General features: G+C 39.1%; 2 protein-coding genes across 6 annotated transcripts; one reads left to right on the top strand and one right to left on the bottom strand.

The window, feature by feature from the left end:
- Positions 1-265: 265 nt before the first annotated feature.
- Positions 266-16,483, bottom strand: f5 (coagulation factor V). Its single transcript, XM_006805960.3, has 25 exons — positions 16,245-16,483; positions 15,917-15,999; positions 15,119-15,241; positions 13,492-13,704; positions 13,240-13,401; positions 12,112-12,333; positions 11,859-12,024; positions 11,564-11,744; positions 11,181-11,277; positions 10,859-11,064; positions 10,115-10,262; positions 9,807-10,019; positions 7,153-9,223; positions 6,877-7,045; positions 6,377-6,613; positions 6,017-6,233; positions 5,709-5,888; positions 5,447-5,563; positions 5,261-5,332; positions 4,506-4,591; positions 1,774-1,929; positions 1,518-1,662; positions 1,251-1,402; positions 897-1,079; positions 266-793 (listed from the first exon to the last, which is right to left on the bottom strand). The coding sequence occupies exons 1-25, from the start codon at positions 16,403-16,405 to the stop codon at positions 647-649; spliced, it is 5,907 nt and encodes a 1,968-aa protein (XP_006806023.2). The 5' UTR covers positions 16,406-16,483; the 3' UTR covers positions 266-646.
- A 1,770-nt stretch (positions 16,484-18,253) lies between these two features.
- slc35a5 (solute carrier family 35 member A5) lies at positions 18,254-27,285 on the top strand. 5 transcript variants are annotated; one of them, XM_006805961.2, is made up of 10 exons: positions 18,254-18,332; positions 20,070-20,229; positions 20,384-20,482; positions 21,822-21,955; positions 22,181-22,248; positions 22,596-22,784; positions 23,481-23,675; positions 23,768-23,895; positions 24,938-25,206; positions 25,825-27,285. In XM_006805961.2, exons 2-10 carry the CDS (start codon positions 20,103-20,105, stop codon positions 25,891-25,893), a joined length of 1,278 nt encoding a protein of 425 aa, XP_006806024.1. In that variant the 5' UTR covers positions 18,254-18,332; positions 20,070-20,102; the 3' UTR covers positions 25,894-27,285. The 5 variants fall into 5 exon arrangements, with proteins under 5 accessions (XP_006806024.1, XP_087685864.1, XP_006806027.2 ...); XM_087829738.1 differs by lacking the exon at positions 25,825-27,285 and having other exon boundaries at positions 24,938-25,748; XM_006805964.2 differs by lacking the exon at positions 25,825-27,285 and having other exon boundaries at positions 18,255-18,332; positions 20,073-20,229; positions 24,938-25,748.
- Positions 27,286-27,639: the final 354 nt, after the last annotated feature.

Below are 27,639 nucleotides of genomic sequence, written 5' to 3'. Positions count from 1 at the left end.
TTCACACCTCTGGTGCCCCGTTTAACATGATCAGCAAATGGATAAACATAACATGTGTGTGCAGCTGCACGTGTCTGTTGACTCTGGTGCTGCTAACAGCAGAAGTGTTAAAAGCGACACCTTCAGGACACCATGAGAAGATATCAGTGTTCCCACACTCATGCTTGGGATACCAAGGCTCTCCATTTGTACAGCGTATTCAGTCATGCAAACCGTCTATCCATCACTGAACATGACACCGAATAAAAACAATGCATATTGTATTTATTAGAAATAAATTACATGTTCGTTCTCTGCTTACATATTTACACGAATCAATATCTGTTCCTGATAAAATACTGCATATAAACTTGAAAATACAACTAGTATTTCAAAAACACACAAATCCTACTTACTCATTACATTTTTACTACTTTTTACTACTTTGATTGCAACTTCCAAAAAATAAAAAAATCATAGTGACAAGTGACAATTCACTGAGTTACTCAAGCTACAAGACAAATCTGGCAAATAGTCTGAAACAAATGTGTGAGTTTTTTCATGTTAGCTGTGATTTGGTATTTCTATGTTATGTTACCTTTTTAGCTTCATGCCCAGTTATTTGCATATTCATGAGCATGCTTGAGCTGACCTCTATGATCTATTATCACTCAAAGTCACATCCAAGCAGCTCAATTCTCATGGTGATGGAGGTCATCCAGCTTTTGGGGATGACTCGGATGAAACGGGAGAAAATGGGAGGGTAGATGTAGTTCCTGGCGTGGCCGTTGTTATTTGTATTTCCCACAAAAACCTGGATTTGATGTGAGCAGAGAGACAGGAATTGTTTACAATCACTTCTTTACTTCACTCAGTGAAAACACAAGTTTACTTGCTCAACATGTTGGACGGCTCACCCTGGCAGGCTCATCCTCACTATCTGTGTACTCTTTCCACTCTATCCCATTGTCACTGTACTGCAAAATGTAGGACATGACATACATCTCCTTCCCCAGAGACTTGGCTCCCTGGGTTATGACACCTGTGATCTTTTTAATCTGAGGCAGTTCTACCTGAAGCCACTGGTCCATGTTGTTATACTGAGAAGGAGAAGAAACAAGAGAGGCAATCAGGAAAAATCTGTATGCTAATGAACTGGCAAATTCTCAAGGGTTTTTAAGTGTTGTAGGTGTACTGGTTTTTACGCGATGCTCACATTAAATCTGAATGCACTTCTGTTTTATCTATCATGCCAATATTAGGACATTTACCATAGCCCGCCATGCGTTGACGCCACCTTGTCTGTTGAGGCGTGCGAGTGATGGTTTCCAGGGTCCATTGTACCAGCTAGTGGCTGTAGAGCTGGCTGTGATGTAAATGTCCCCTATAGCTTCACTTTCCATCCCAAGAGGCACTGAGCAGCCTGAGGTAGGAGATCAGAAATGTTCAGGACCTTTCACTTGATCATAACATACACTTTTAAAATTTTCACAGCATTTTTTTTTTTTACTAAAATGGTTGTTACTGTACCGGCTTACCATCAAGCTCACAGCCAAAGTACTCCATGCGGACTGTTGCCATGTTGTACCATTCAATGGGGTGAAGCCTAATGAATCGTCCAATCACGGGAGGGAAGAAAATATTTGTCTTTGTCTCATAGGCTTCCTGGTTACCAGTGAATACCTGGTAAGAGAGGAAAAGACACAAAGTGAGAGAATTAGATAGCTGCTCCCAAGCTTGTCCAGTTTGTAGGTGTTTGCATTAAAGAAAGGAAGTGATCAAACTTCCCCCCACCTTTCTAAAGCCTTTGCTGTCGCCTTTATAAAAGATCCACTTCCGGCGGTCGTTGCTGTAGGAGATCAAATATTTGACCACATACTGGGAGTAGAACATTTGCTTGGCTCCCTGAGTTGCCACCTGGCTGATCACAACTGGCCGCTGGAAGTCTACCTGTGTAGGGGAAAGTAGGTATTAAGGCACAGTGTCAAACATAAGGCCCGCTAAAGCCTCTAGTCCGTCCCACTGGATGTCTTCAGAAAAGAAATTTTGGACTTTTAATTTTGTATTTACAGCTTTTTCTGCTGATAAAGATGTCCCCCATGGTAATCCCTACTTAAACAAAGTTATTCAGTTATAGATTTCTGTAATTTACAGATTTACATTTACACATTTACTAAAATTTAAGACTTGTGATGACAGATTTCTTTCTGTTAAAATAGTTTGTATATGAGATATATAAGGAATTAAATGTGCAGTTAAACTTCTGTTCAATGGCAGAAAGGGCAGTTTTGCTGGTCTGTCCCACATAAGATCAAAGTGGATCAAAAAGGAGTTTTGATCCATGTATTAAGGCCTTTGACACTTCTACACACTGGACAGGTAAAATTTGTGCAAATATTTTGTGCGGTAAAAATATTTTAAGACCCACATTTTCTTAATGCAGTTGTTCACACCAACTGAGTCATTTCGCTTGATGAAACTTGCAGCATTTATTCTTCAGATAAAGGTAGATTTTTCAAATTTTTTCCATATGAACAATAAATGTGACAAATCAAACCGCTGCATTTGGTGAGAGGTGGGCTCATAGCTCATAGCGCACCGATATCGAATATACAATGATAATAGTTAAATAATAGCTGAGGTGCCAAAAGTACAGACTTTACTTAAGTAGAAGTATGGATACCTGGGTTAAAAAAATACTCCAGTAGAAGTACTGAAGCAACTTCTTCACTCAAGTAAAAGTGAAAATATACAGGCTGTGAAATGCACTTAAAGTAAGAAAACAAACTGTAGGTCTTTGATTCTACTAACCATTTTTGTCCAAAGGTAACTGAGGCTTGTGCTATATTAATATAATAATAAAATAATGTTAGTACATGAGAATTTAATTTTAAATGCTAATTCTAATGAATATACTTAGCTTGAGCATGTTATGTAGGACACATGAAGTGAAAGAGAATTAAAAAAAACAAACACACTATTTTCTGTTGCCTACATTGTCGAGGGTGCCTCCACAGATAAACAATAAAATGAGCGCAGTCAAGGGTTACAGTCGGATTCAGTGGGATACATTAAGGAAACTCTAAGATCTGTGCAGTGTCTAAGCGTTGGGAAAAGAATCACAATTTACAATAATTTCTAAAGTGAGCTCCAGTAGGTTTTCTTTGTGTACATGCTGTAATCAGCTGACCAGCTGCTCTTTGTGGATTCACACAACTGAACATGATGTAAGCAGTTTCACAAGCTATCTTGGCTGGTGTCTATCCCCTACACTGACACTACACTTTTTATACTGTGTTTATAATAGACAGTATAAAGATGGAATTCAGTTAATTAATATAAGCATCATTGACTTAAATGCAAATTCATCTCTGCTGCACTTGTAACCGAACACTGACCATGAGCAGCACAGCCACTATGCACCAGACGCACACAGTGTTTTAGAATTTAAAGAATTCGCCACAGTACTAAAACTAACCTGTTTACCCAGTATTTTCATGCAACATTTGAAGAACATAAAGTTTGTGTAGGTTTGTTTGTGTTGCAAGACATTTCACAATATGATAATACATAATTTATCAAAACACACCATATACAAATCAAATATGTGATTAGAATTATGACATTGAATACAAGCTTTAAAGTTGCAGTTTATCAAGCGTCACTGAGCAGTCTTTATCTTTAAATCTAACCTCTCTTTTTCTTACCCACTCCTGTTTGTGTTCCTACATCTTTCTCCATCTCTGAGTGAACTTATGTCACACAATTTTCTCTCCCTGTAAAATACAGCAGCTGGACCTTTAGCTAGCAGGAGCACTGTTGTGCCAAGGTAGTTATACTTGGCATTGGGAGTACACAACACCATTCCACTTTAACCCCAGATGATAAATGCTACAGATGACACAGCTGAACCTAATGTAACCTATCCCAAACCTAAGCTGTTTTGAAAATGGAAGTACAGCTAGTCATTTAAAGATCTAGGGAGTAAAAGTAAAAAGTTGTCAGAAAAAGAAATTCTCAAGTACAGATACCTGAAAATTCTACTTAAGTACAGTAACAAAGTATTTGTACTTCATTACTCCCAACCTCTGACTATTTTACCTAAGACATAATTTCTCTGCCTCTTCAGATGTGGTCCCAACTTTGCCAACAAGAGCTCAAACTGCCTCACTCACATCCTGAAACATGTACAAGCAGTCGTAAAACAGCTTCAATTCCTGGATTTCAAACCATGAAGTTCTCCCTGCTGCTGCCTTCTTGTGAGAAGTGGATGAACCCAGAATCTCTCTGTTTTCCCTTTCTGGTTTAGAAACATCAGGACCAGCTACTTTTTTCAGTCCAGTGTTGGAGGAAAAAATTGTTTTTTTTGAGAACAAACGCTTTCAGTGTGTATATATGTTAAACAACAAGTTTGCATCTGAAAAATGTGGAATTTCATGTCTTTTTTTTCATCGCATCTGGTATGTAACAACTTCATTTACATGGTAAGCATGGGAGTGTAGGTTATCACATCTACACCACATTACCTGAATAAAGCTGTTGTTCATGTCTGTGCTCCATGCATTGTATTTACCCTGATTGTTCAATCTGGCAAGATGGGGCTCCCAGTATCCTTAAAAGACAGAAAAAATTACAGACCTTTACCATGCAAAATTTCCCAGGTCCTCTGACAAGATACCGAACTTCCGATTGCCTCCGATGTATCCATCAGAGTGTGATTGGTCAAAGTGCAGAAAATAACGTGGGACAGGGGTGAATGCAGCTTGTGGTATAAGAAGTGCATTGAGTCCACAGTAAAAGTCCTTTTTATGAGAATTATAGAAAAGTTGTCGGATATGGTGGAGACACAACTGGTGAAAAGAAGGATTTCTGTGATAGTTGGTGCTAGAGCATCTGTTCAAGACTGTTCCATCTGTACATATAATGTAGAAGTTGGACTTCTAGCTTGGCTTTAGTTTTTATTATTATTTTTAAATGCCCTGGGCTTGTTTTATAGTAAATAAATCATGTTATTTGCTACTCTTGAGTTTTGTACTCCTTGGCTATCACTGCCCTTTTAGTTTTTTAGTTGATCTCCACCCAATGGAAAAGGACCTCCCTCTTCCTTCTCCTTTTCCCTCATTACATAAAGGCAATGACCTTGATTACCCTTCTAGTTTTAGTCCAGGTAACAACAACATCAGTAGATCAGTAGTGATTCGTGATGTACTGTGAGTTAAGTAGTACCGAAGTGTATTTATTGCTAAAAGAAATTATTGCAGACAAGAGGTAGTATAGCTACCTCTAGTTTTGATTGCTGTGATCTCTCCATCCTTCACACTGCCCGATTCTAGACCCAGTGGACGATAGCAGTCTTGGGGACACACGAGAAATATTTCAGTATTAAAATGTAAGACATATAAAACATGTCAAAAAAGGTAGAAAATCATGTTGTAAATGCAGCAGAGTGATAGTTTTATATTTGCACCATTATCCAGAACCAAAAAGAGTGTCTGCATGCCCTTCTGTTGGCTAAGGCCAACTTCTGTCTCCAGCTGCCAGAGGCCAGGTTTGGATGGATACATCTCCAGGGTAGCAAAGCCCCCTGCAAACACAGTTCATCACACTGATTCACTTGAAACTTTTCTCTCTGCTGCTACAGCTGACAATCCAAATCCTGTAGACTGTGAATTCTAATGTTTAAAATGTGGTGAAGAAGGTGTTACTCTGAGTTTACATATCATTCTCACCAGGCAGCAGTGGGTAGACAGCCTGTCTGTAGCTGGTGCTCTTCTTGTGTATAAATGTCTGCCCATGAAAGTGGACACTATGAAAATCATTGGGAGAACCCATGTTGATGAGATGCCAGGTCACAAGCTGGTTGGTGTACATCCTCAGGCCCTTCAGGCTGTGTATAATTCCATTGATTGCTAAAAAAAACCAAGACATTTTTATATAATTCTGTTTTTGTCTCTAATAGGTGCATGGTATAGAAGGTACTAAAAGTTATCATATTTAAACACATTTTGGGTGGATTACATAAACCCTAATGCATTACAATGGAACTTTAGGTTCTCCTTGAAGGTGTGATCCATGATTCTCCTTCGCCTTTTTCTTTGCATCATCTCAGAGTTCTTCTCATAGTACCAGCTCCGTGACTCATCAAAAGTCATGAAAAGTAGTGTGAATTCTCTCCTAACTGTTAATTTCATGTCCAAGGTTCCCTCTCGACACACCAGCAAAGGCCCAATCAAGCCTGAGTGGATATCCCTTTCCTAAGAGACAGCGCACATGTGAGTTTCAATATTATTTTAAATAAATCATTACTTTGTTTTTGTTTTATTGAAGATATAACTTAAACCACAGAAAATTCTCTGCATCTCTCTTTTTTATAACAAGTATTAATTATTATACTCACAGGATTTACGCCTGAATAGTAGGCCCAGGTTCGGCAGTCAGACTCTTCTGGTTTTGGCCCAACTTTATGCCCGACTATCCACAAATAAGTAAAGGTGCTATTGGGTTTAACCTCATTGTCATATTTGAACCAGTAATGGGATTCATCCTCATAGGAGAGGCCTTCTGTCCGCTTGGTATAGGACACCCCATTGGGGTGTATTGAATATGGACGGTTGGCATTGTTCCTGAACACCACCTACGAGACAGTGACACACATTCTGCATTTTGGAAAGATGGAGTGTTAGGGTTGGGGTTATAAACTTTTTTGGAAAATGCTCTTTTTGATTATCTTGCTGAGAGTTAGATTAGGAGCTCTGACCTTTAAACCAGGATAGAGGATACATAGTGAGTCTATTAGCTTAGTGAAGGTAATTGGTTAGATGGATCTTGGTTGCTTTAGACAGAATATATAAATATTGAGAAAGTAAAGGCAGCTGGCTTATGTCGGGTTAGTCTTACCATGATGCTTTGTCCAACCTCCGCTTTGATGACCGGCCCCAGGATGCCGAGATGCTCGTCTATCTCCCCACGGATGTCGGGTGTGGTGAAGCTACTATCCAAGTAACCTCGAAAGACTACCTTGGTGAACTTAGTTTCTTGGCTGGGTAGTTCATGCTTTTCTTGCCTCCTGTTTAAATAACAGGATGATGCTTTAGCTGACATGTTCTTGAGTTCCTGTAAATCAGCATTCAGGTGTTATATTAGTCTTTTAAATTTTCACAACTCTGAGCTTACCTGTGTCCATACCCTGCATAATCCCATTCGACCTCCTCTGCAGCAATGAAATAAGTCTTGACATTGGGGCCTGACATTTTTAAGTAATATTTTGTGGTCTCGTCAAGGTCAAGGTTCCTGATATCATCAGCGACACTGTAAGGGTCTTTGTACATCACGTACTCGTATTCATCAGCTTTGAAATCCTGTTCTTCTAGCGCTAGGTGATCTGGTTCTCCCCCAGGAATATAAAGCTCATAGTCACTGAAATCAGGCCGAGGCACACCAATAACAACGGGCATGTCAATGACGTGGTCCTCGGTCAAGACGGGCTTTGGTGAGTGAGGCCGTGACCCACGAGGAGTCATTCCTGGATTAAATCCACGAGGAGAGAATGGTAAACCACTCCGGGCCTGAGGCTTGTATTCCTTTCTTTTCCTTGTTTTCATGCCATGTCCCTTCTCTGGTCTCTGTCGACGGTTCACAACCCTGACTTTCTTTTTTGGAGGCAGTGTTGTTTGAGGGGTTTCCTTCTCAAAGTGTTTCTTCAACTGGTCTGGAAGTTCCTCAGGTATCATTTGGTAAGTTCCTTCGTAGGTCCAGTTGTGACCTTGTATTTTGACCAAACTGGTTTTAATAGCCTCTGTATTGTTTTCCTTAAGGAAGATGATCACTTCTTCACTGCTCTCTGAGAAACCTAGCTCTTCAGAACTGAGGGACTGGTTACCTGAAACTGTAGTCTGATTAGAAAGACTTTCCAAAGATGTGTTCGTCAACTTGTCCAAGAGACTTGAGATATTCTCCTCATGCCCCATACTGCTCATCACTGATAGAGGTGATCTAGATGCATCCCCTGTGACATTTTGCTCATTCTCAAGCAAAAGCTGGGTTACATTTTTATAGCTGGAATTAGTTGGAGTAGTCACAACTTCAAGATTAATTTGAAGTCCATACTCTAGCTCTCCTGAGCTCAAAAAAGTGTTATTGTCACTGGTTTTATTTTCTGTGCTTTTAGTCAACTCCAAGATGGTTAAGTTGTCCCTTTTAATGTTGCTGCTGACTTCTTCAACATCTGCCTCTAGAACTGACAATGAATGGTTTGTTCTCTCTGCTGACATGTTGCCATACTTTACTGCAGTGTTAGTCTCGTCTTCCCGTTTTGTATTTTCCAGCAGAGTGTCAGCTGATAAATTGCTGTTTAGGCTACTGTTGAAATTGTTAATGCTTAGCTTTGACAGAGGCACAGAGTAAGAGAACACATCCCCTCTAGTGTATTTCTCCTCAGAGTCCTGTACAACCTCTTCAATAAAAGTGTGGTTATCAGTGGTCAGTGTTACATTTATTCTTTCCCTTTCTAAACTGTTACTTGAATTTCCTGATGGTGCTGCAGTGAGATTGGTTGGCTCTTGCAATGCTACGTTAGGTCTGGTAGTCTCTGATGACAAACTGCCATTTCTAGTTGTACTGGAATCCTTTTGTGACACATTGTGGCTATTCAAACCAGTTTGGTTCTCTGTTTGATACAGAGTGGAACTGTCTAAAACTGACTGTGTCAATGGTGTACTGCTGTTCAGTATATGTGTTGTATTCTCATTTGTGCTTTGGTTCTGCAAATTACCTATTGTAATATTCAGGACTTTCAAAATAAGAAACCACATTTCAGTTAATGCATCTGGATTTATAGTGGAGGTCTTGGGTTTACTCTTTATCTCTGTGAAATTAAGGGTGCTGTTCATATCTTTTTCAAGGACATCAACAACATCGTAATCCAGGAAAGAGAGGTCCAAGTTCTCCATATCTGAGTCAGCAGACTGGTTCTTGAGAGACCTGAGATTCAATTCTTCTGCAAACATTTGTGTGTAGAAATCTGGCTCCAGTGATGGGTTTTTAACTGGATCTACCTTCTCTTTCTCTTTCTCTTCTCTTTCTTTGATTTCCTCCAAGCTTGGGGGCTTCCACACAGTAAACTCATTTTTTGGCAATGAATCTTCGTACTCATACTGGTAGTCACGGAAGCACTCAACATCCCGAAACTTAACACGCATTCCGTTAGTTGTCTCATGGGAATTCAGGGAAGCAAGAAGCCAGACACCTGGTTTAAAAGAGAGACAAAAACATCAGTGATAAAACTATGGAGTCACTTCTCATGTGCATCTGTTTCGGATGGTGGCAGTGACTGGTTAATTACATGGACTATATAGGATGGATATGGGAAATGTTACGTTACACTTATGAAGTTTTGTGAAGTCATGAAACATTTTTGTTCTCACCATCAACCCACCAACCTGGGGTGCCTCTAAACATGAAACCAAAGGACACTATCTTTGATAAATCGTGAGCATATCCTGACCTTTACAACTTTGTACAAAATGAACTTCTTGTATATTAACTATGATCTGTAATGTAACAATAGGGCCATAAACTCATCAGAAAAGCATTTATTTAGGGCACAAAAAAGAGAGCTGAGGGTTCTGTTTCCATAGACTTCTGTGCAACTGCACTGGCTTTAATTTTCACACCAGAGAGCTATTGCATCTATGAATCTACACTTAATATCATGCAGTTCAATAAAGTGTTGCTTTCAATGTCTTTCTGAAGGTAAAAAATATCCTGGCAAATAATTATCTGGATGTTAAGAATCTGACATAATATGAGCACTGTCAGTCCTTACTGACCAGTGTTGAGCATGTTCATAGTGATGGTCTCTCCAGTCATGGGGTAGAGGCTTAGGAAGTCCTCTGTTCTGTCATTCAGCTCAAATGTGTGGCCGTAGAAAGTAGCTGTCTGGATGTAGTCCTGTGCGCCAATGCTGGACACGTGCCATGTTGCAACCTCACCACTGCAGAAGCCCAAGGGTGGGTCGTATTTAAAGATGTAACCGTTGACAGCTGTAAGGTAATTCATGACAGTTAGTTGACTGCAGCCAGGTAAATGCAAGGCCAATATGTTATATGAACCTTAATTAGCTCAAGGAAAAACTCACTGTGCATGATATTGGACTTATAAAATTCTGGGTCTTCCCTGTTGACTTTAGATTGATTACAATATTGGTGAATGTTATCCTCTAGATACCAACTCTTGTTCTCATCAAAGACCGCAAACATCGCATGCTGCTCTTTGTCTGCTTTCAGCTATAGACAAAAAGAAAGACATGTACTCCTCTTCACACCATCAGTTTCTATATCAACAGCAAATACATCTCAGTCTTATAGTTTTTGGGCTTGCAGGTATTTTGGTCATCATCAAATTATTAGACAAATTAAAACAACATTCATTAAAATCTTTTTCAATAGTTGTTAACTAAACATAAACTAAAAAATGATAACTAACTGAACAAGATTGTGTGCTCACAAACTAAGTTTCGTTTTACTCTTTGCCTGGTTCTGGCGGAGGTTTCTTCTTCCTCTGCACTGGCGCCAAAGTGCTTGCTCGGAGGACATGTGATTGTTGGGCCTTTCTCTGTAGGTTCTTACCTTACAGTATAACTCGCCTTGAGACAACTGTTGTTGTGATTTGGTGCTATATGAATAAAACTGGACTGAATTCAACTTAAATAAGTGAACTTGGAAAACTATATGAAACCAAACTTAATTCAAAATACCACTTAAATATGAAGACTGAGGCCTTTCTGTGTGGAGTCTGGACGCAAACCAAATAACACTGAAAGCAGCATTTATTATTTATTTTTTATTTTTGCTGCCCAGTGTCTAGCAGCTGTTTTTCTTACCTGCACATTCCTGACATTGAGGGACTGACTCTTGCAGATGAGCATTGGTCCGATCAGTCCAGAGGCGATGTCCCGCGGTGTGTTCACTGCACTGTGATAAAGTCGTGTCAGACATCTGGAATCTCCCTCCAAAGGCTCATCCTCTTCGACCACTTTCCACACATAGGTGTGTGTCTCACCTGGCTGGACACCATGAGAATGGTTTCCTGGAAACCATAATACAAAAACTCCATCAAATATATGTCAACTTTTAATATAAGCAAACTAAAGTGGGCTGTTCAGCCTTAAAACGTTTGCTTTAAATGGGATGAGAAATTAGTACCTCCTTTTGGGTAGTTGACTCCTTCTTGGGACTTCTCTATTGTCAGTCCATGCGGGTAGATACTGTAGGGTCTAGAGGCCATGTTCTTAAAAACAATCTGTAACAGCAGTAAGGGTACATGAGGACAAACAGTCTGTAATCACTGTGAAATAATTACACAATCCCTGCAGTCCACTTTAGTGAGACACACACAAGATACTTGTCTTAGCTCTGTGTTTATTGACTTGAAATACCACGGACTGTCTGGATAAAGTGCTGACTTTCAACTTAAAAGTACATCTATTTCCTGTCTTTGAGAGATAGGTTTTGAATTTTTGAACGCAGTTAAATAATATTCTGTTTTAAATCATACAATACAATACATACAATACATGTTCTCTCACCGTAATAATGTCTCTTATTTGAGCTCTGATCACTGGGCCCAAAATACCCAGCTCCTTTTTCCTCGCCAGGTTCTCTGATCTTTCAGTGAACGTCTCATCTTTGTACTGAGTGTACACTGCCTTCTTGTACTTCCCACCTATGCGTGTTGGTGACTGACTCAGGTACTGGCGCTTGAAGTCCCTACACAAAAAAAAGAGAAATTTTCTATATCAGTTCATGTCGGCACATTTGCAGTTTTAATCTTTCATAAACCAAAAAAAATACCTAAAATGTTTTAAAATATAGTCTGCTTACTCATCAATATGGTCTTGGTTGGTAGGCGCATAGTCCCAGAAAATTTCCTCAGCAGCGATGTAGTATTTCCACTCTGTGCTTTGTCGTTGTTGTGCATAGGTCACCCACCGCTTGGGTTTTTCAAATCCTTTACAATTTATCACATCCACAAAAGCGTGCATGCTAGCTGCAACAATAGGAATGAATTTTTACTGTCAGTTTAACTACACAGGTGAATACTTTTCTACTCTGGTTTATGTAGAGAAACACTTACCTTCTATGTGCTTGACGGTGTGTGAGGAGAGCAGCCAGCGTCCTGTGTGGACAGCCACCATGCTGGCAGTGATGGAGGAACCAGTGATGAGCCCGACTGATGACACTTTATGCCCAGCATGTTCCAGTACTTGCCCATTCATATGCACTGAGAATACCTCTGGCTCTGAGCTCATACCCACCAGATGTACACTCACAGGGGCATAGGTGCACATGCTGACATCTGGAAGGAAAAGAGGAAACTCTGAGTCTCTTTATGGTTTTTACATTTATTCTTACAGTCAATATTTTTCCTTTACACCGACATACACATCCTAGCATTTACCACTCAATTCCATCAGCAATGCCACTGTTCCTGAAAATACTGTTGTGGCCAAAAGTTCTGGCAATGGCACAAAGGTCTTTTGGTACACTTTGCAACTTGCAGCTTTTGAATGATTAAATCTTTGTGATTGTTCTTCAGTTTATCATAGAAACATGTCAATAATAATTTCATTAAAAACAAAAGCAGCATGAAGTGAATGAAAAACCTTGTGCCAATGTCAAAACGTTTTGTACAACTCACTGTATAAACCCCAGCTGTCATAGAAATGGAGTGAACTGTAGCTAAAGATTAACGAATCTCTTGGAAATGTGAATCAGAGATACCAGTGTAAATAATTGTTTAGTATACATCAGAGGAGAACAGAAAAAACAACTGTGAAATTCTGGGCTGCTTCTGGGGTCTGTATTTAACGTAACAATTTAGTCCATAGCTTATGTTAATACAATATATATGTATATATATATATATATATATATATATATATATATATATATATATACACACACACACACACACACATATATATATATATATATATATATATATATATATATATATACACACACACATATATATGTATATATATATATATATATACATATATATATGTGTGTGTGTGTGTGTGTGTGTGTGTAAAATAGTCAGATGTTTCAGACAAATGTAAAAAAACTGTTTTAAAGTGTTTTCATTGTTTTGCTATTGAATACTTGATTATTGTATTGTATTATTGTAGAATCCATATATTAAAAAAGGCCAGCTTTTAGATCCCTTAGTGACAAATAACTGAGTGTTATACAGACTTACCTGGCAGAGATCCGTTTGTATATCCATTGATAGTATATTTCACATGGTTGTCTGAGGTATAGCCGCTAGGCTCGTATTTGCTCTTGCTCTCATCAAAAACCCCGAATAGAAATACATACTCGTGGTGGATGCCAGCCTGCTGCCCTGATTCATCTAGACTGCCTGCCCAGAGAGAAAGAAAAAAAGAGAGTGATCAAAATTCTAAAAGCAGTGTGAAAAACACAAAAAGCACCAACACATTTTCATAGTTACCTTGCTTGCAGATGAGCAAAGTGCCAATTAGGCCAGAGTTGTAGTCTTTGACCACATTTTGATGGGAGATGTAGGTGTAGGTAAGACAGGTGGGGTCATTTTTCTGAGGAGCAACATCTGACGTCACCTCCCAGTAGTAAACATGCTCACTGTTTGGAAGTACTTTGTCGTCCTCTTTCTCTTTGTGTGATGTGTTGTCAAAGTAGTAGGCTCCTGTGAAGAAAGGAGATTACCCCGAATTACAGATAAATAATATCATGACAAAATTAACAAAATGCCACTGGTGTGCAGCAACTACAACTAAAAAAATAAACTAAAACTAGATGTGGAAAAAAAAACATTTTAGTTAACTAAAATAACATAAAAACCAGCCTTTTGAAAAAGAAATTGAAAATAATTTAAATGTTTTTGTAAACTTGGAAAACTAACTAAAATGAAATTAAAATATATAGAGAAAATCTCCTTAGTTGCACTGATGTCATGTTCACAAGACTTTCAAAAGTTTCTGTTTTCTTATTGTCATGGTCCTGGGTCAGTGAATCAGTGTTTTATATTTTGTGTTATTATCATGACTTACCAGACTTAGCGTTTTGATTTCTGTTTTGTATTTCTAGCTCCTTAAGTTTTCTAGTATTTCTTGATTTCTAGTTCTTGGGTTTTGTTCCTGTGCCCCTCATGTTTAGTGTAGATTTTGTTCTGTCTTCATGTTTATTTTCTTGTTCCCCAGTCAGTCGTGTCTCATGTCGCTCCTGTCCCTATGCTCCGTGTTCCCTCTGTTCAGTATCAAATCCATGCCTCTGTGCATCTTGTGTGTTTCCTGTTTTATTTTGATAGTCCCTGTCTTGTGTTCAGTGTTTTGAGTTTTTACATCTGATGAGTTCCAGCTGTGTTTCCACCTTTTCCCCCATCCTCTCGTTTCCTACGTGTGTATTTTAGTTCTCAGTCTTCCCCTGCTTGTTATTGCGTTGTACTCTCACAATACTGTGTGGTTCCTCCGTGTTCCTAGCCGTTCCCGAGTTTACTCTTCCTGGTTCGTTTTCTTGTGTTCTAGTTGAAGTTTGTAGTTTCCAGTTTCTAGTTTACTTTTGTATTTAATGTTAGTTTTTACACCATAAATAAAGCTGCCTCCTTTAGTTCGTTCTTTCGTTATCTGTGGTATGTGGAAGTCTGAGAAGATTTTGAGCTTTCTTTTTTATAACCAGCTTTAAACAGTTTACAAAGATAATAGAGACTCTCCTGCATGGTTTTCTTAAATTTTTGTGTTTCCTGTGTACTCTGACTTTTGTATTAAGAGCAAATTAAGAAACACTTTGCCTCAATTTCCTAAGTTCACTTTAATTCCTGTAAGTCTCAGAGAGTGATTTCCTAAGGCTTAGCAGTTCTTCCTGTTGGACTTCAGAACTGTCTGCTTTGATAATCTGCCTGCCTGGTTAATATTTTAGAAGAAGACAAACAGATTTGTTTGTTGTATTGGCTAATGTTGTGTAATTATTACAATAAGGGACATCACAAGCACTCGCAGTAACATTATGAGGCAGACTATGTTATGAAGTAGTGGTGCTGTTGTTTTAAGGATAGCAGCATCTTTTGCATTCATCTGTTAGCAGCTGGGTTAATACGCACTCACCCTCAGACTGTTTCCCATAAGCCACACCGTGTGGGCTGATGCTATACGGGCTGGTGGCCATGTTTCTGAAAGTTACAACAATCGTCTCCCCTTCTTCTGCCCTCAGTGTGGGACCAAGGAGACCTGCAGAGAAGTTTATTTATGTGGAATCATGTCATTTCAAAGGCTTTAGTTCATCACAGGGACACACTCGGATAAACACAGACTGACTCATCACTCTTTCTCTTTAACTGTTGACTTGCACAGCAACTTGACCGTAAACATTTACAATAAAATGAAAGTAACCTTCTTTTTTGTAAATACAGCTTTATATTTTTTTCTTGCTTTCTGGGAAAGGAATTATTCTGTGACTGTTATTTCACTATTCTGCAAATTAATATATGCTTTGGCACCACATAAGAGGTGGAAGGGAGAAAGTCCAACCTTTTAATTCAGTTCCTTTAGAGAAAAATTAGCAAAAGTGGTAGCTGCTTATCCATTAATATGCACTCGGAGTGATACATTAAATGAATAATAATAACAACCGAATGTGTCCTGAAGATAAAAGAGTGCATTTGATAGCGACTGTCTGTGTTTTTTTCCCACTGCGTGACACCAGGGCACCTTAAAAGCTCCTCAACACTGGTTCATTAAGTCTCTAATATACATGCATGTACATGGTGACTGCTTTCTGGGAACGTTATTGGTAAATACACCCCTCTATCTCACAGGTTAGTTAATGTGCAGACAGCGCAAGTGTTACTTAAAAATTTAAACCAGACATACGGTGTGTTCATGTAAACCACATGAAGCATTTACCTAACCACGATGGATGAGTCTTCGCCTGTCTGAAGCCTTTCTCATATTCCCGAAAGACCACTTTCTTATAGGTGGGACCAGACCTAAGGAAGGGTGGAAAAACACAAAACATTACTCATTGTGCACACATAAGAAAATCCCCACATTACATACACAATGGTGCATAGAGTCTAAGATGTGAAATTTACTGATTTAACAAGGTGTGACTACTGATTTCATAATAAAACGGATTTTTAAAAATACAATAATAAAGTTACTACATGCAAAAAAACAAAAAACAAAAAAGCATTCCAGTTACTCTTTATCAAAGTTTGAAGTGCTGTCCTACCCGTCTGTGTCGTTGCCAGAGTATTTCCAATCTATCTCCACAGCAGCAATGTAGTAATGTCTCTCCTTAGGCTGAGGCTGGTTTGCTTTGACCTGGTGAGCAGTCAGCAGAACCAGGACAGGTAGGAGCCAGCGAGCTCCAGTCCGGACACGGAGCCTCATACTTATGATCAGAGAGTGTGCTCTCTTCTACAACTCAAGAACTTGGGAGCTGACAGACAGTCTGCTGTGTGCTTTATCTGTCACTGACACACGTACACATACCCACACTTGCTAGTTCAAACATTATGTCCCAGGGCAATGAACTGCGCCTCTGCATATTTTTTTTTCCTTTTGCAACTGGAAACATATGTGCGTTGCTGTGAGTCATGCCCGAAGGGTGTTGATTGTGGGAATGAGTGTTGAAATTCTGATCATAAATTTCTCTGACCTAAGAATGTTCCAGAAAATCACTCTTAAAAACATGCCATAATTTCAGGGAAGCATTACTGTATGTGTAATAGGTGTGGGCACACGTCATTTTGGTTTAAGTCTAGAAGCCTCGGTGGGAAAAAGTAAACAAAGCTGGGGCATAGAAGTAGAACCGCGTCGTATGTGTGGAGGGACAGTAACTGTGTGTATATGTAAGCATTTAAACACTGCAGAGAGTAAAATTAACAGTAATAGTATTGTAGAAATTTATTTCACCGAAACAATAACGTGGTGCACAGTGTGACGTCAAAAAATGCGCACACCTTTGACGCTGCATTTTCTCAGTTTTTCGTGTCCACACGTAAATGCAAAAACGGAGTTTTCGAAAATATCCACCCTGGCAGGCGTTTTTAAAAATCTCGAAAATGCCGTTTGCGTGTGGACGAAAGGTGCAAACGCATAGAAATATCTGCGTTTTTAAAAATACCCGGGTACGTGTGGACGTAGCCTATGTGTGGACGTAGCCTGAGAATAGATTTTTTTTGTCTTTGTTTTATGTAAATGTGATACTTTAAGTCACATCTTACTTAAAAATAATAATAAACTGGTAAACACTAAGTGAATGTCCAGATATGAGTCTCTTGGCGCCTGGGCGCAATCGGTTGCGATACAGCCCTTTGTCTTTTGCGCTGATTTTAACCTCCTAAGACCCGAACTCTTCCACGACATGCATTTTTAATTTCTCTTTGATATTTGGTCACATTGGGGCCCGATGAATGTAAAAACAAAGAATTACCTTTTTTTTTTTTTTTTTTTTACCTTATTTTTGTTTTTAAGAAAAATGAGAGCCACAAATGAGGATATTCATTTATAATTTTGATAGAACAGTAGCAGTATAATGTCCTCGTAAGTGGATATCAGGCCCATGTAGAACAAAATTGAGTATTTTGGTCTAAATAACCCAAAATGTGATGTCCACATATGTGGACGGCAGGTCCTAGGGGGTTAAGCATGGTTCTGACAGTCCTGCTTCCAACAAAGTGTGTTTTTTTTTTTAAACTTTATTTAACAAACAATTAGTATACAACATACAAACAGATGAAGTATACAAAACAACAGAACATGAACACAAAAAGCCAGGGGTAAAAGAAAAAAGTAACAATTATAAGAATACACGCAAAAATTCACATACATATGTTGTTTTGAGAGCATTTTGTTGGTGGAGTCTGATATTGATTGTATGTACATTTCCACATCCTTAATAAAATGACAGAAATATGGTGTTTTGTTAGTAAACTTACATTTATGGATAAAAAATTTAGCTAAAAGTATTAACAAATTTATCATAAAAAACATTTATCATAATTCTTGGGGAAATTAAAGAAACAGAATAAAACATTTTCCCATCGTAAAGAAAACTCCCTTAAAATATGGACAATAACAAACCTGCTAAATTCCTTCCAGAATAACACAGTAGTGTGTTTGTTTTGATTTGTGGCCTTCTGTCATGGCGCCGCGATCCCACAATGCAATGCGGCGTGACGTCAACTCCAAAGCCCAAAACGGGATGACGTCGTAACCTGTGTTTTAACGCCTGCGCAGATCAACCAGGAAGCGGTAGTGTTGGCGAAATGCAATCCCTCGGTTATGTTTTGTACTAAAGAAGCCTAGCAGGCAGGTATTTATAACACTGCCCTGTTTTCTCATGTTATGGACAGTGGCCTCAAAAAAAAATTCCGAATATTTAAAAGAACAAGCGTGTTTTATCGGCGTTTATTGGCACAAAAGTGACGATTTAAAGGCTTGTGATGCAAGGCCACCTCTGTGCTTATAGAGCTGTGTGTTGAATTTTGTGTGTTTGAACAGTTTAACTTACCGTCCTGCCAATTTTCGGGTGATTTTTATAAGTTTTATGAGTATTATTGGACATGGCAATGGAGTTTAAATTATCTCAAAAGCTGAAAGTTGATTTAAAAACTGTCGACTAATTTGCCGTTAGTTTGCTTTGTTAGTTCTTAAGTCAGTAAGTCTTTGTAAAAGTGAAATATAACTACGTATTTTAGCAAAGTGTCGGTGTTTAAATTCTGTGTATTTAGGTCTGTGTAGGTTCTCAGACGCCAAGATCATGGTAATGTAAGTCGCGTTTTCCCCCAAACGCCTTAGATTGCAAGAGTACAAAACACGTATTTTCTCTTGTGAATAGGTAAAGGACAGGAAGCACTGTATCAAATAAGCTTAAATTAAAGCAAGAGTACGTTTAAAACATCATTCAGCAGTTATTATAGCTATCTAGTGTAATCCTTATTATTATTATTTTTTGTTAAATTAGTGAACAGAAAACCCCCCAGCACCAATACTTATTGCACTTAGCAAGGAGTGTTTTTTTGTTGTCTTGGTGAAATTGTGGATATACAGTATTGTGCTAAAATATTGAGGCTTCCCTCATTTGTGGCTATTGGCGTTTTTTTTTTTAATTAAAAAACAACAACAAATTTTCAGTCCAGTCATTGTACCTGATTATTTTCAGAAGAACTTTTATTTGTTTATTTTTGTTTGTTTGATAAGCCACTTAACCTGTGAATTATTCAAGAATAGGAGAGCCCAACTCAGTGTTGTGTCTGCACATAACAAACAACTGAGCAAAGAGCCAATTTTAAAGTATATTTCTAGCCACTTTATTACTTGCTGCCTCTCACAAAAACACAGAATTTGTGCCCATTTACTTATTTGAATATACAACAAATGCCCAGGATAATGCTGTTTGACAGGGACAAAATTGTATTTTTTGCACCAAAGAAGTGTTAGCTGAAAACTTGGCATATCTCAGCGTGGTGTGCAGCGTGTCTTTAAAAGCAAAAGGAAGGTAGACAAGTGGAGGACAAAAGAAGAAGGGGCAGGCTTAAAAACCTGCCCACAGCTGATTAACAGTATCTCAAAGTCACGTTCTTTAGAATCAGGGTGAAAAAATGCAGCAAAGACCTGACACAGGACCTGAGAGATGCATCTGGGCTTGCAGTTGATCCATATACTGCTTACTGAAGCCGCATCAGAAATGGTGTCAGTGTGAGGGTGGCTGTCAAAAAATTACTCTTAAGGGAGGGAAATTGGAAGAAAATGTTATGGTATGCCAAATGACACAATAACCAGACTGAAAATCCCTGTGAGCCCTGTTGCAACAGTGCTTATTGAGTCATAGTTTGACAGAGAATAAACAAAAACAGCCAACATCCACATAAAACTCTTGGATTACTTAAAGAATTGACCTGAAAGCTTGCCTGATACATAGATTTTTTGGAATATAAAGGTCATCTTACTGAATATTGAAGTTTTAAAAAATTCTTTGGCAGTATAATAATCATAATGTAAAGGGGAAGTCTGATAAACATGTGTGCGTGCATGGTTGTATGTATTCCAGCAGGTTTGGCTGGATCCATTTCCAGTCGCAGCCATGGCATGCTGCCGCTTGTGCCCCAGGCTGTGCTCCCGCTCATCAGCCTACACTCTTGCTCTCGGGCTAGGCTTTGTAACACTGGGTACCAGCCGCATCCTACTTCTGAAAATGTCTGCCAATGCCGGTGATTACCTGACAGTAAACACATGCACACAACTTTTTTTTTTCACAGCTGGATAAAAAGATTTAAAAAACAGTGTTAATTTTTCTGCCATGCATTACAGTGATGTGTTGGCAGCTTGCTCAGCACGTGTCTTCACATTTTGTTCTTTTTGCAGAAAACAAGTATGACTTCCTCCCAGCATCTGTAAATCTGCTTGCCGAGGCTCTTAAACTGCTCTTCTGTCTGGTCATGTCAGTCAGGGTCATAGTCCGAGGTAAACTTTGATGCTTGCGTGTGTGTCCTAGTTGGGATCAGCTTATGATCTGGTTTCACATCACATCTCGAAGTGTTTTCACACCTGCAGTGTTTTGTCTGTTTAAATCAAACTCTAGTTCGTTTTCCCCCCTTGGTGCAGTTTGTTCGTGCAGGTGTGACTGCACTCAGGAGCGGATGAAAAGAACAGCACCGAGACCCTTTGGAGGAAGTGGTCTCAGTATAGTTCCAAATTGACTCCAGAGCCGTTCGTTTATGGTGTGAAGGTGTAGTTTGAGCTATAAAAAACCCCATCCCATAGCAATGTATGCTTTGTAATCTCAGCATCGAAAGGTACTATAAATGTGCAAAGGTCTGTACAAGCTAGCAGCTAACCATGAAATAAATGTAAATTCTCTGTGTTCACAGAACACAGCACCTTCTTCTTGCGTTTACTTTTGTTGCTCCCGGCCCGGCACATCTGGCTGCTGAGCAAACTGAACATTGTCACATTGTTTGTAGTGACGCAGTTTGGTTTGTGTGGAGTTTGCTTGAATTCTTCTCTGTGTGGAAACAAACCCAATCACAGGGAAAAGCTAAAAGTTTATAAACTCATCAAGTGGTTAGGACCAGAGTAAATGAACTATAGATGTGAAAACACCCTCAATTTCAGATATCTGGGCAAACTGCTTAAATGTGGAAGAAGTTAAAAAGAAACTAAGATAATGTTGGAAGTGTGATTACAAATTCTACAAGTTTGCCTGTGAAAATAAAGAAAACATAGCAGTTAAATATGACTGATCTGTTTTTAAGGTTAAAAGCCCCATTTTTGTTGTTTCATTTGTGTAAATTTTCATCTCAAACTTACAAAGACAGAATCTTTCTGTCAGACTGGCCCAATTTCCTGTAGAGGACCATTATTAATGAATTATTAATTATGTATTATTTATTATAAAGTCCTGTGTCTCCAGAATTTTGGGATTGTACCTATTAGTTTACCATACATAGGTGTGACTGCCTGTTGAAATTATTTTTAGATTTCAATACACCTGCTAGCTTAGGTCGTAGAAGGCACTAAAAATCTAAACTAATGAAGTCTATAGGAGACAGGTTAGTTAATGATGGCCAGTCAAAATAAGGTCAACCCTCCAATTAAAGGTCAGTGGCAACAGGAATGTTGGATTAACCATTACAAAATAGAAGGGATCAATAACCTGGGTATTAGTATTTATCATGTCTCGAATATGACAAAAACCACGACAAGTCTTACAACTAATATTTGTGTTCATAAGTTTATCTGACCTCATTCTGTGTTCCATGAGTGAAGGATGTTCGTTGACTCTTTCTTTCTGTTACTACAGAGGGCCGATCATGCAGAGATTTGGGTTGTGCCTCCAGCTCTTCCTTCCTCAGCTCCCTGAAGTGGGCCGTCCCTGCTTTCCTTTACTTTCTTGACAACCTCATCATCTTCTATGTTATGAGCTACCTGCAGCCTGTCAGTACAGATAAGATATTTAAGATGTTTGCTAAATGATAGCTGCTAGAGGGAAATTTGGTTGCTTGGACTGCAATTTTTTTTTAACCCTTTGTCAACATCCAAATCTCATTTTCCAGTTTGTAGATTTGAGCTTTTCATATCAGACTGGCATTAACAGAATGTCCTGCATGAGTATTTGATGCTTTAAATGTGCTGAGCTGCTGCTGGTCTTTTTGTTCCCAGGCTATGGCAGTGTTGTTCTCCAACTTTGTCATCCTGACCACAGCTGTGCTCTTTAGAATTGTTTTGAAGTAAGTTTCACTTTTAACTCAACTGTTCTTCAGAAACATGTTGTGTGTGTTTGATTGTGGAATGAGAGGTGATATTTTAAGATTTTTTTTGGTTGGTCTCTTGAGGAAAAAAGACATTTTTGTTTTCATGTTTTCCAATTGTAAGCGGACCAAAGTGTGCATGTGAGTGAGAATGGTCTCCTATACTATGGAACACTGTTACTGAATGTGTTTTGCTTGTCCCAGTGCACTAAAGCACTCACAGGTAATTTGATCTTCAGGCTGTTATTTTTATAAGGCTGTATATCATAAGCTAATAGATTAAGCGTCATTTGTTTTTTGTTTTTTTACTTGGCCTTTTCCTACAGGAGGCGCCTGTCTTGGGTTCAGTGGGCAGCGTTGGTTATTCTCTTCCTGTCCATCGTTTCCTTGACAACAGGATCAGGAGGCAAGCAAAACTCAATAGCTTTTCCCAGTCTTCACTCAAACCCACTTTCTAGCCCCTCCAACTCTTGCCTACTCTACACCCAGCTTCTGGAGGAGATGAAGAACAGCAGGTAAAAGTGAAGCATGCAGGATTATTTAACCTTTACTTAACTAGGAAGTAGATTTTCGGAGATTCAAAATGTTTTTGCAGCAGAACAATTTTCCAGAACAAGATGAGCAGCAGCACAAAATAGAACAATACACACCCAGTGAGCATATTTATACACATGAGATAAAGAATAAAGTGTAGAAACGTAGGTAAAATATTTCAAAACTATGAAAACATCATGACAGGTCAAATGTAGTGAGGATGCAAAACATTTATTACTGTATTCAAATAATTTCTAATCACCTTGAATTCATTTAGTGAGTCAGTCCCCTCAAATATAGTTGATTTTGCAGCTCATGCTGGGAAGCTGAAAATTAAACTGCCACAGCTGTAGGGAGAGACGGAAAGATTATATGTATCAGTTCCAACTATTTTAGCAGGTCTTTTATGCAAAGGGAGAAGAAAAGGTTTGGTAATCTAATAAATGACACATATCTGTCATATTTGTAATATTAGATTTAAATGATGGTGTTTTTGACTGCTGCATCGAGAAAGTATTCTGTAAGTAAAATGGCACAGAGAGCTTTGGGAAATTCTGAGCACTTCTTTTGCAACTTGATAACATTTTTGTATTGTTTATTAATCTACAGTGAAATACTGTAATGTACACGTTACATTAAATACGCTTTTTCACATCTTTGTTCCTTTACACTGCCAGTATATCATGGGCATCAGCCCTGCCCGGCCAGGCCTGGAGGGACAAAGTAGTATCGAAGCTTCAATCTCTGGGTGTGGGTCACATCCTGCTCATCCTCCAGTGCTTCATCTCTGCCATGGCCAACATTTACAATGAGAAGATTCTCAAAGAAGGAGAGCAGCTCACTGAAAGCATCTTCATACAGAACAGTAAACTGTGAGAAGCTGCTTGTGAAGAAAATGGGAAAGCAGAGGACACGTGGATGAGTTTGGTGCTAACATCAGTCGTTTTTACTGCGTGTTTTTTAGGTATGCCTTTGGTGTGGTGTTTAATGGTCTGACTCTTGGGCTCAACAGCGAGGCACGAGGTCTCACCATGCACTGTGGCCTCCTACATGGACATAACATTTATTCCCTGGGCTTGGTGCTGGTCACTGGTGAGTAATGGTGGATTAATGACTCGCACTGTCATCACAAATTTGTATTTTTTTTCCCATTAGTCAGATTTGTCAGTTTCTTCCAAAATGTCAGTGTTAAACAAAAGTGGACCAAAACAGCTTCAACATTTATTCTACTTTTGGACATCATGCAGTCATTGGGACCACAAAATTACATTTAACATTTTTAACTTTTGGTGTTTCTGCCTATCACAAGATTGATAACTTCAGTCAGCACTGTAGTGCATCATTCTCACATCAGAGGGACATTTGAATACTGTTTTATACAGCATATGACTGGAAGATGAATATCAAGCAGGCATAAGTGTGATGTTTATTGAACTGAGATCTCCTACTGTCATTGCTGTTGCTGGAGATGTCCACTCTAATTTAATTTAATTAGTTTGCTGCTTTGAATTATATGCAAACATGTCCATGAGGATTATAGAAGTTGCTTGAAGAAGAGAAAATATGTTAATCAAAAGAAGACAGTTGAGGTACTCAGGGCATCTAACCAGGATTCCTCCTGGACTCCTAGGTAGGTGAGGTGTTTTTGGCCATGTCCTACTGGGAGGAGGTCTCAGTGGGCTTGGGGGAATACTGTGTCCTCCAGGATGAGCTGGAAGGGATGGCTGGGTTGAAGGAAGTCTGTCAAATTGATAAGCAGAGGAAGTGGTGCAGCACCTGGTTCTGTTTGTAGAAGCTCAGATGTAGGGGCAGCCAATCAGATGAAAGCTGGCGTAAATAGAGGAGGGGTTGGGGTGGGGGCTCCAAAAGACTGTAGCATGCGAAACCACTACTTTGTACAATTTCTGTCGTCTACAGACAAAATCATCTTAACTTGTGATCTTGTAAGCTGCTGGTACTTGAGTTGTTTTATGCCTCTGAACAGAACCTGGTGGGTATTTGGTCCTGCTTCTGGCATCAGTGCTAAGCTACACTAATCCAGCTGCTGGATGTAATTTGTTATTAACTGGACTAGTTCATTTATCTATCTCTAGTATGCATTTGAAGAACTCATAATCTTCTGTGTTCTCCCTAGCTGCCCTGGGCTTATCCGTGGCCTTCATCTTAAAATTCAGAGACAACATGTTCCATGTGCTGACTGGCCAGATCACTACTGTTCTGGTCACAGGCCTCTCCCTCTTCCTCTTTGACTTCCACCCTTCGCTGGACTTCTTCTTCCAGGCACCCACGGTCCTGCTGGCCATCTTTATCTACAATGCCAGCTGGCCCAAGGACCTGGAATATAGCCTGCAGCGAGAGAAACTACGGGTCATCAACGGGGAGGTGTTTGAGAGGTCAAGAGGGGTAGGAGACAAACCACAAATCCTCAGTAGTCACGCACACAAGCCCACACACTCCTTTTCCTCACACAACTTCGCTCACCTAACCCCGATGTATATCCACTTCCTCTACTCCCGCCCACATACCAAGTGCTCTGCAGGAAACTTGGCTCTTGTTTCTCTGTAATGTCATTTCTTGAGTGCAGGAGGAAACCTGATTCCCAGCTATGAAAATAGCATCCAGGCTCATGCTGGAGCTTTACTTCATATAATTCCTTTAGTAGTCAAGTGTTTTTTGATGGAAGAAGCTATTTAACAATACAGCAGTCTGTGGGGATACTATCCTGGAATTCTTTTCATCCCCAGCGTCCTGTTCTGTATTCAAGAAACCCTGTAATTCATGTGAAATGCCAGGTTTCAGGTGTTTGTTTCTTTGCTAGAGCACTAACAAAAATACCCTCTCCATTGGCAGCCGTGGCTTTAAAATGCACGGTACTTCCCTGGTGTTTTTCGGGGAGCAAATACTGCCCTTTCTGAAGACAGAAAAAAGATGTGCACAGTACCTCAATGTCTGCCGATTTGTCCACTGGATTTGACAACTTGTGCATTCATTTTGATGCCTTGTCTCTTTTTTGTGTTGCAGGACGGTGAGGAGCTCGAGCTCCTGACAAAGGCAAATGCAGACAGTGAATCTGATGAAGAGTCCTTGTAGTAATGATAGAGCTCACTCCCAAGTATCCAGAGGATACTCTGCATCTTTCCTGCTGCTGATGTCGAACTGCACAATTGACTGGATGGAATACGGTCACAGATTGTCTGTGAAAGCATTTATTTGAACAGTGATAAGCAGGTAAACGGTGAAAGATACTGTTGATAGATTATATGATAGACTCCTAGAATTAAAAACAAACAAGGTGTTTAATAACAGAATTAGCGAAATCTGTATATTTTGGAAACGTGCCTGTCTGTGGATGACTGCTGTCATTCATATGGGAGAAAGTACCAGCAACGCTGTTTGTTGGAAAATAAGTGATAAGTGATACTTTTGGATTCATTATGGATTTCTTTTATGGACAGTGTATTTCTTTACATGATTCCTGTTGTACATGCTGCTATTTGACTGCTTGCTGGTGCTGGACGTCTAAGGACCAGAAACTGCAGTTTCAGGATTGTTTTGATAATAGATTTGTTTGAAATTGTAGTGATTTTGAATCTTTATCCACACTATGATGAATTCGGTTTGTATTGTACTGTGGAAGAGGCAGTCTAACGCAAATCTACAAACTATACATTCACAAGTGTTCATGTATTAAGAATTGACTCACATCATGGGCCAAATGCATAGGCACTTTTTCCACCCTAAATCTCAGTCTTCATGAAACTCAACCCTTGTCCATCAGCCTTGTTTCCACTCCATTCTGCAGTCATGAATGGATGCAGGAGCTCCTTTAACTGTCTGGACATTTGCAGCTTAAATAATTTCACATGGTGATGAATAGAACCACAAAGAAGACACAGAGTTTTCATCAAGGTGGATAAAAGAAATTGTCTTTCTTCTGGAATCACAAAAGAAGAAACTCAACCAAAGGGAAAAAAGGAACAGAGGCAATTAAGTCCAAAGTAAAAGGGGAAAGAAAGAAAATACCACTCACATTACTACGAGAGGCAAAGAAAGTTGTTTTTCATTGTTGACAAAAGGAAAGCAGAGCTGCAGCTTTTTATAGGACCCCAAATTTCCCCCAAAATAATAGGAGGCTTGCTAAAATTTAGTACACCCGACATTAGGTGGAAACAGAAAAAATATAAATGAATGTTTTATACATCTGGCACCTGGACTATTATTTTCATTGGACTATTGGTGTTTATTTTCTGAGCCAGAATAAGTGGTATTGACATAATTGCCGCTAATGCCTGACTTTCTGTCTGCACCACAAACTCCCTGCTTCTCTTACTTGGGGCTTGAATATTTTCTTGTTAAACTGTAAAATAACATTGTCTAAAGATTGTTGTTTGTGCCATTAAAATCCTCACGTGTGAATGCATTTTCTTGTAAAATAAATGGCAAGTTGTTTTACTTCTGTGCAAGTAATGCAATTTAATACAATCGCTGATGTCTTGTCATAAATTTATGTGCATTTATTTAAATACTGAGGTTTTCTGAAGGAAGACCTAAAGGGTACTAGCTGCTCTAACTCCATGTTTTTATTCTATTACTTTGCACATGCTTGGTAGCTGTTTTAGCTCAATATCAGTTCCTTTAAGCCAACTATATTTTACCCACCTGCTGAATAACAGTGTTCCACACCCACTAACATTATACAGATCCAAGAGAAAAGAGACTGTAACGCAGTCTGATGTCTAAGCTTTAAATGAACAAGACTTACTTGTACATACACTTTGGCCATGTTTAATACAAACTCTGTCTCTTGCTCTATGGCAGCTGAGAGATGCTCCAGCC

This window comes from Neolamprologus brichardi, chromosome 16 (assembly GCF_056152115.1).
Source record: "Neolamprologus brichardi isolate AB-2024 chromosome 16, ASM5615211v1, whole genome shotgun sequence".
In the NCBI taxonomy this organism is placed as follows: Eukaryota; Metazoa; Chordata; class Actinopteri; order Cichliformes; family Cichlidae; genus Neolamprologus; species Neolamprologus brichardi.
Note: the sequence above shows the minus strand (reverse complement) of the source record. Positions and strands in the feature narration are given on the sequence as shown.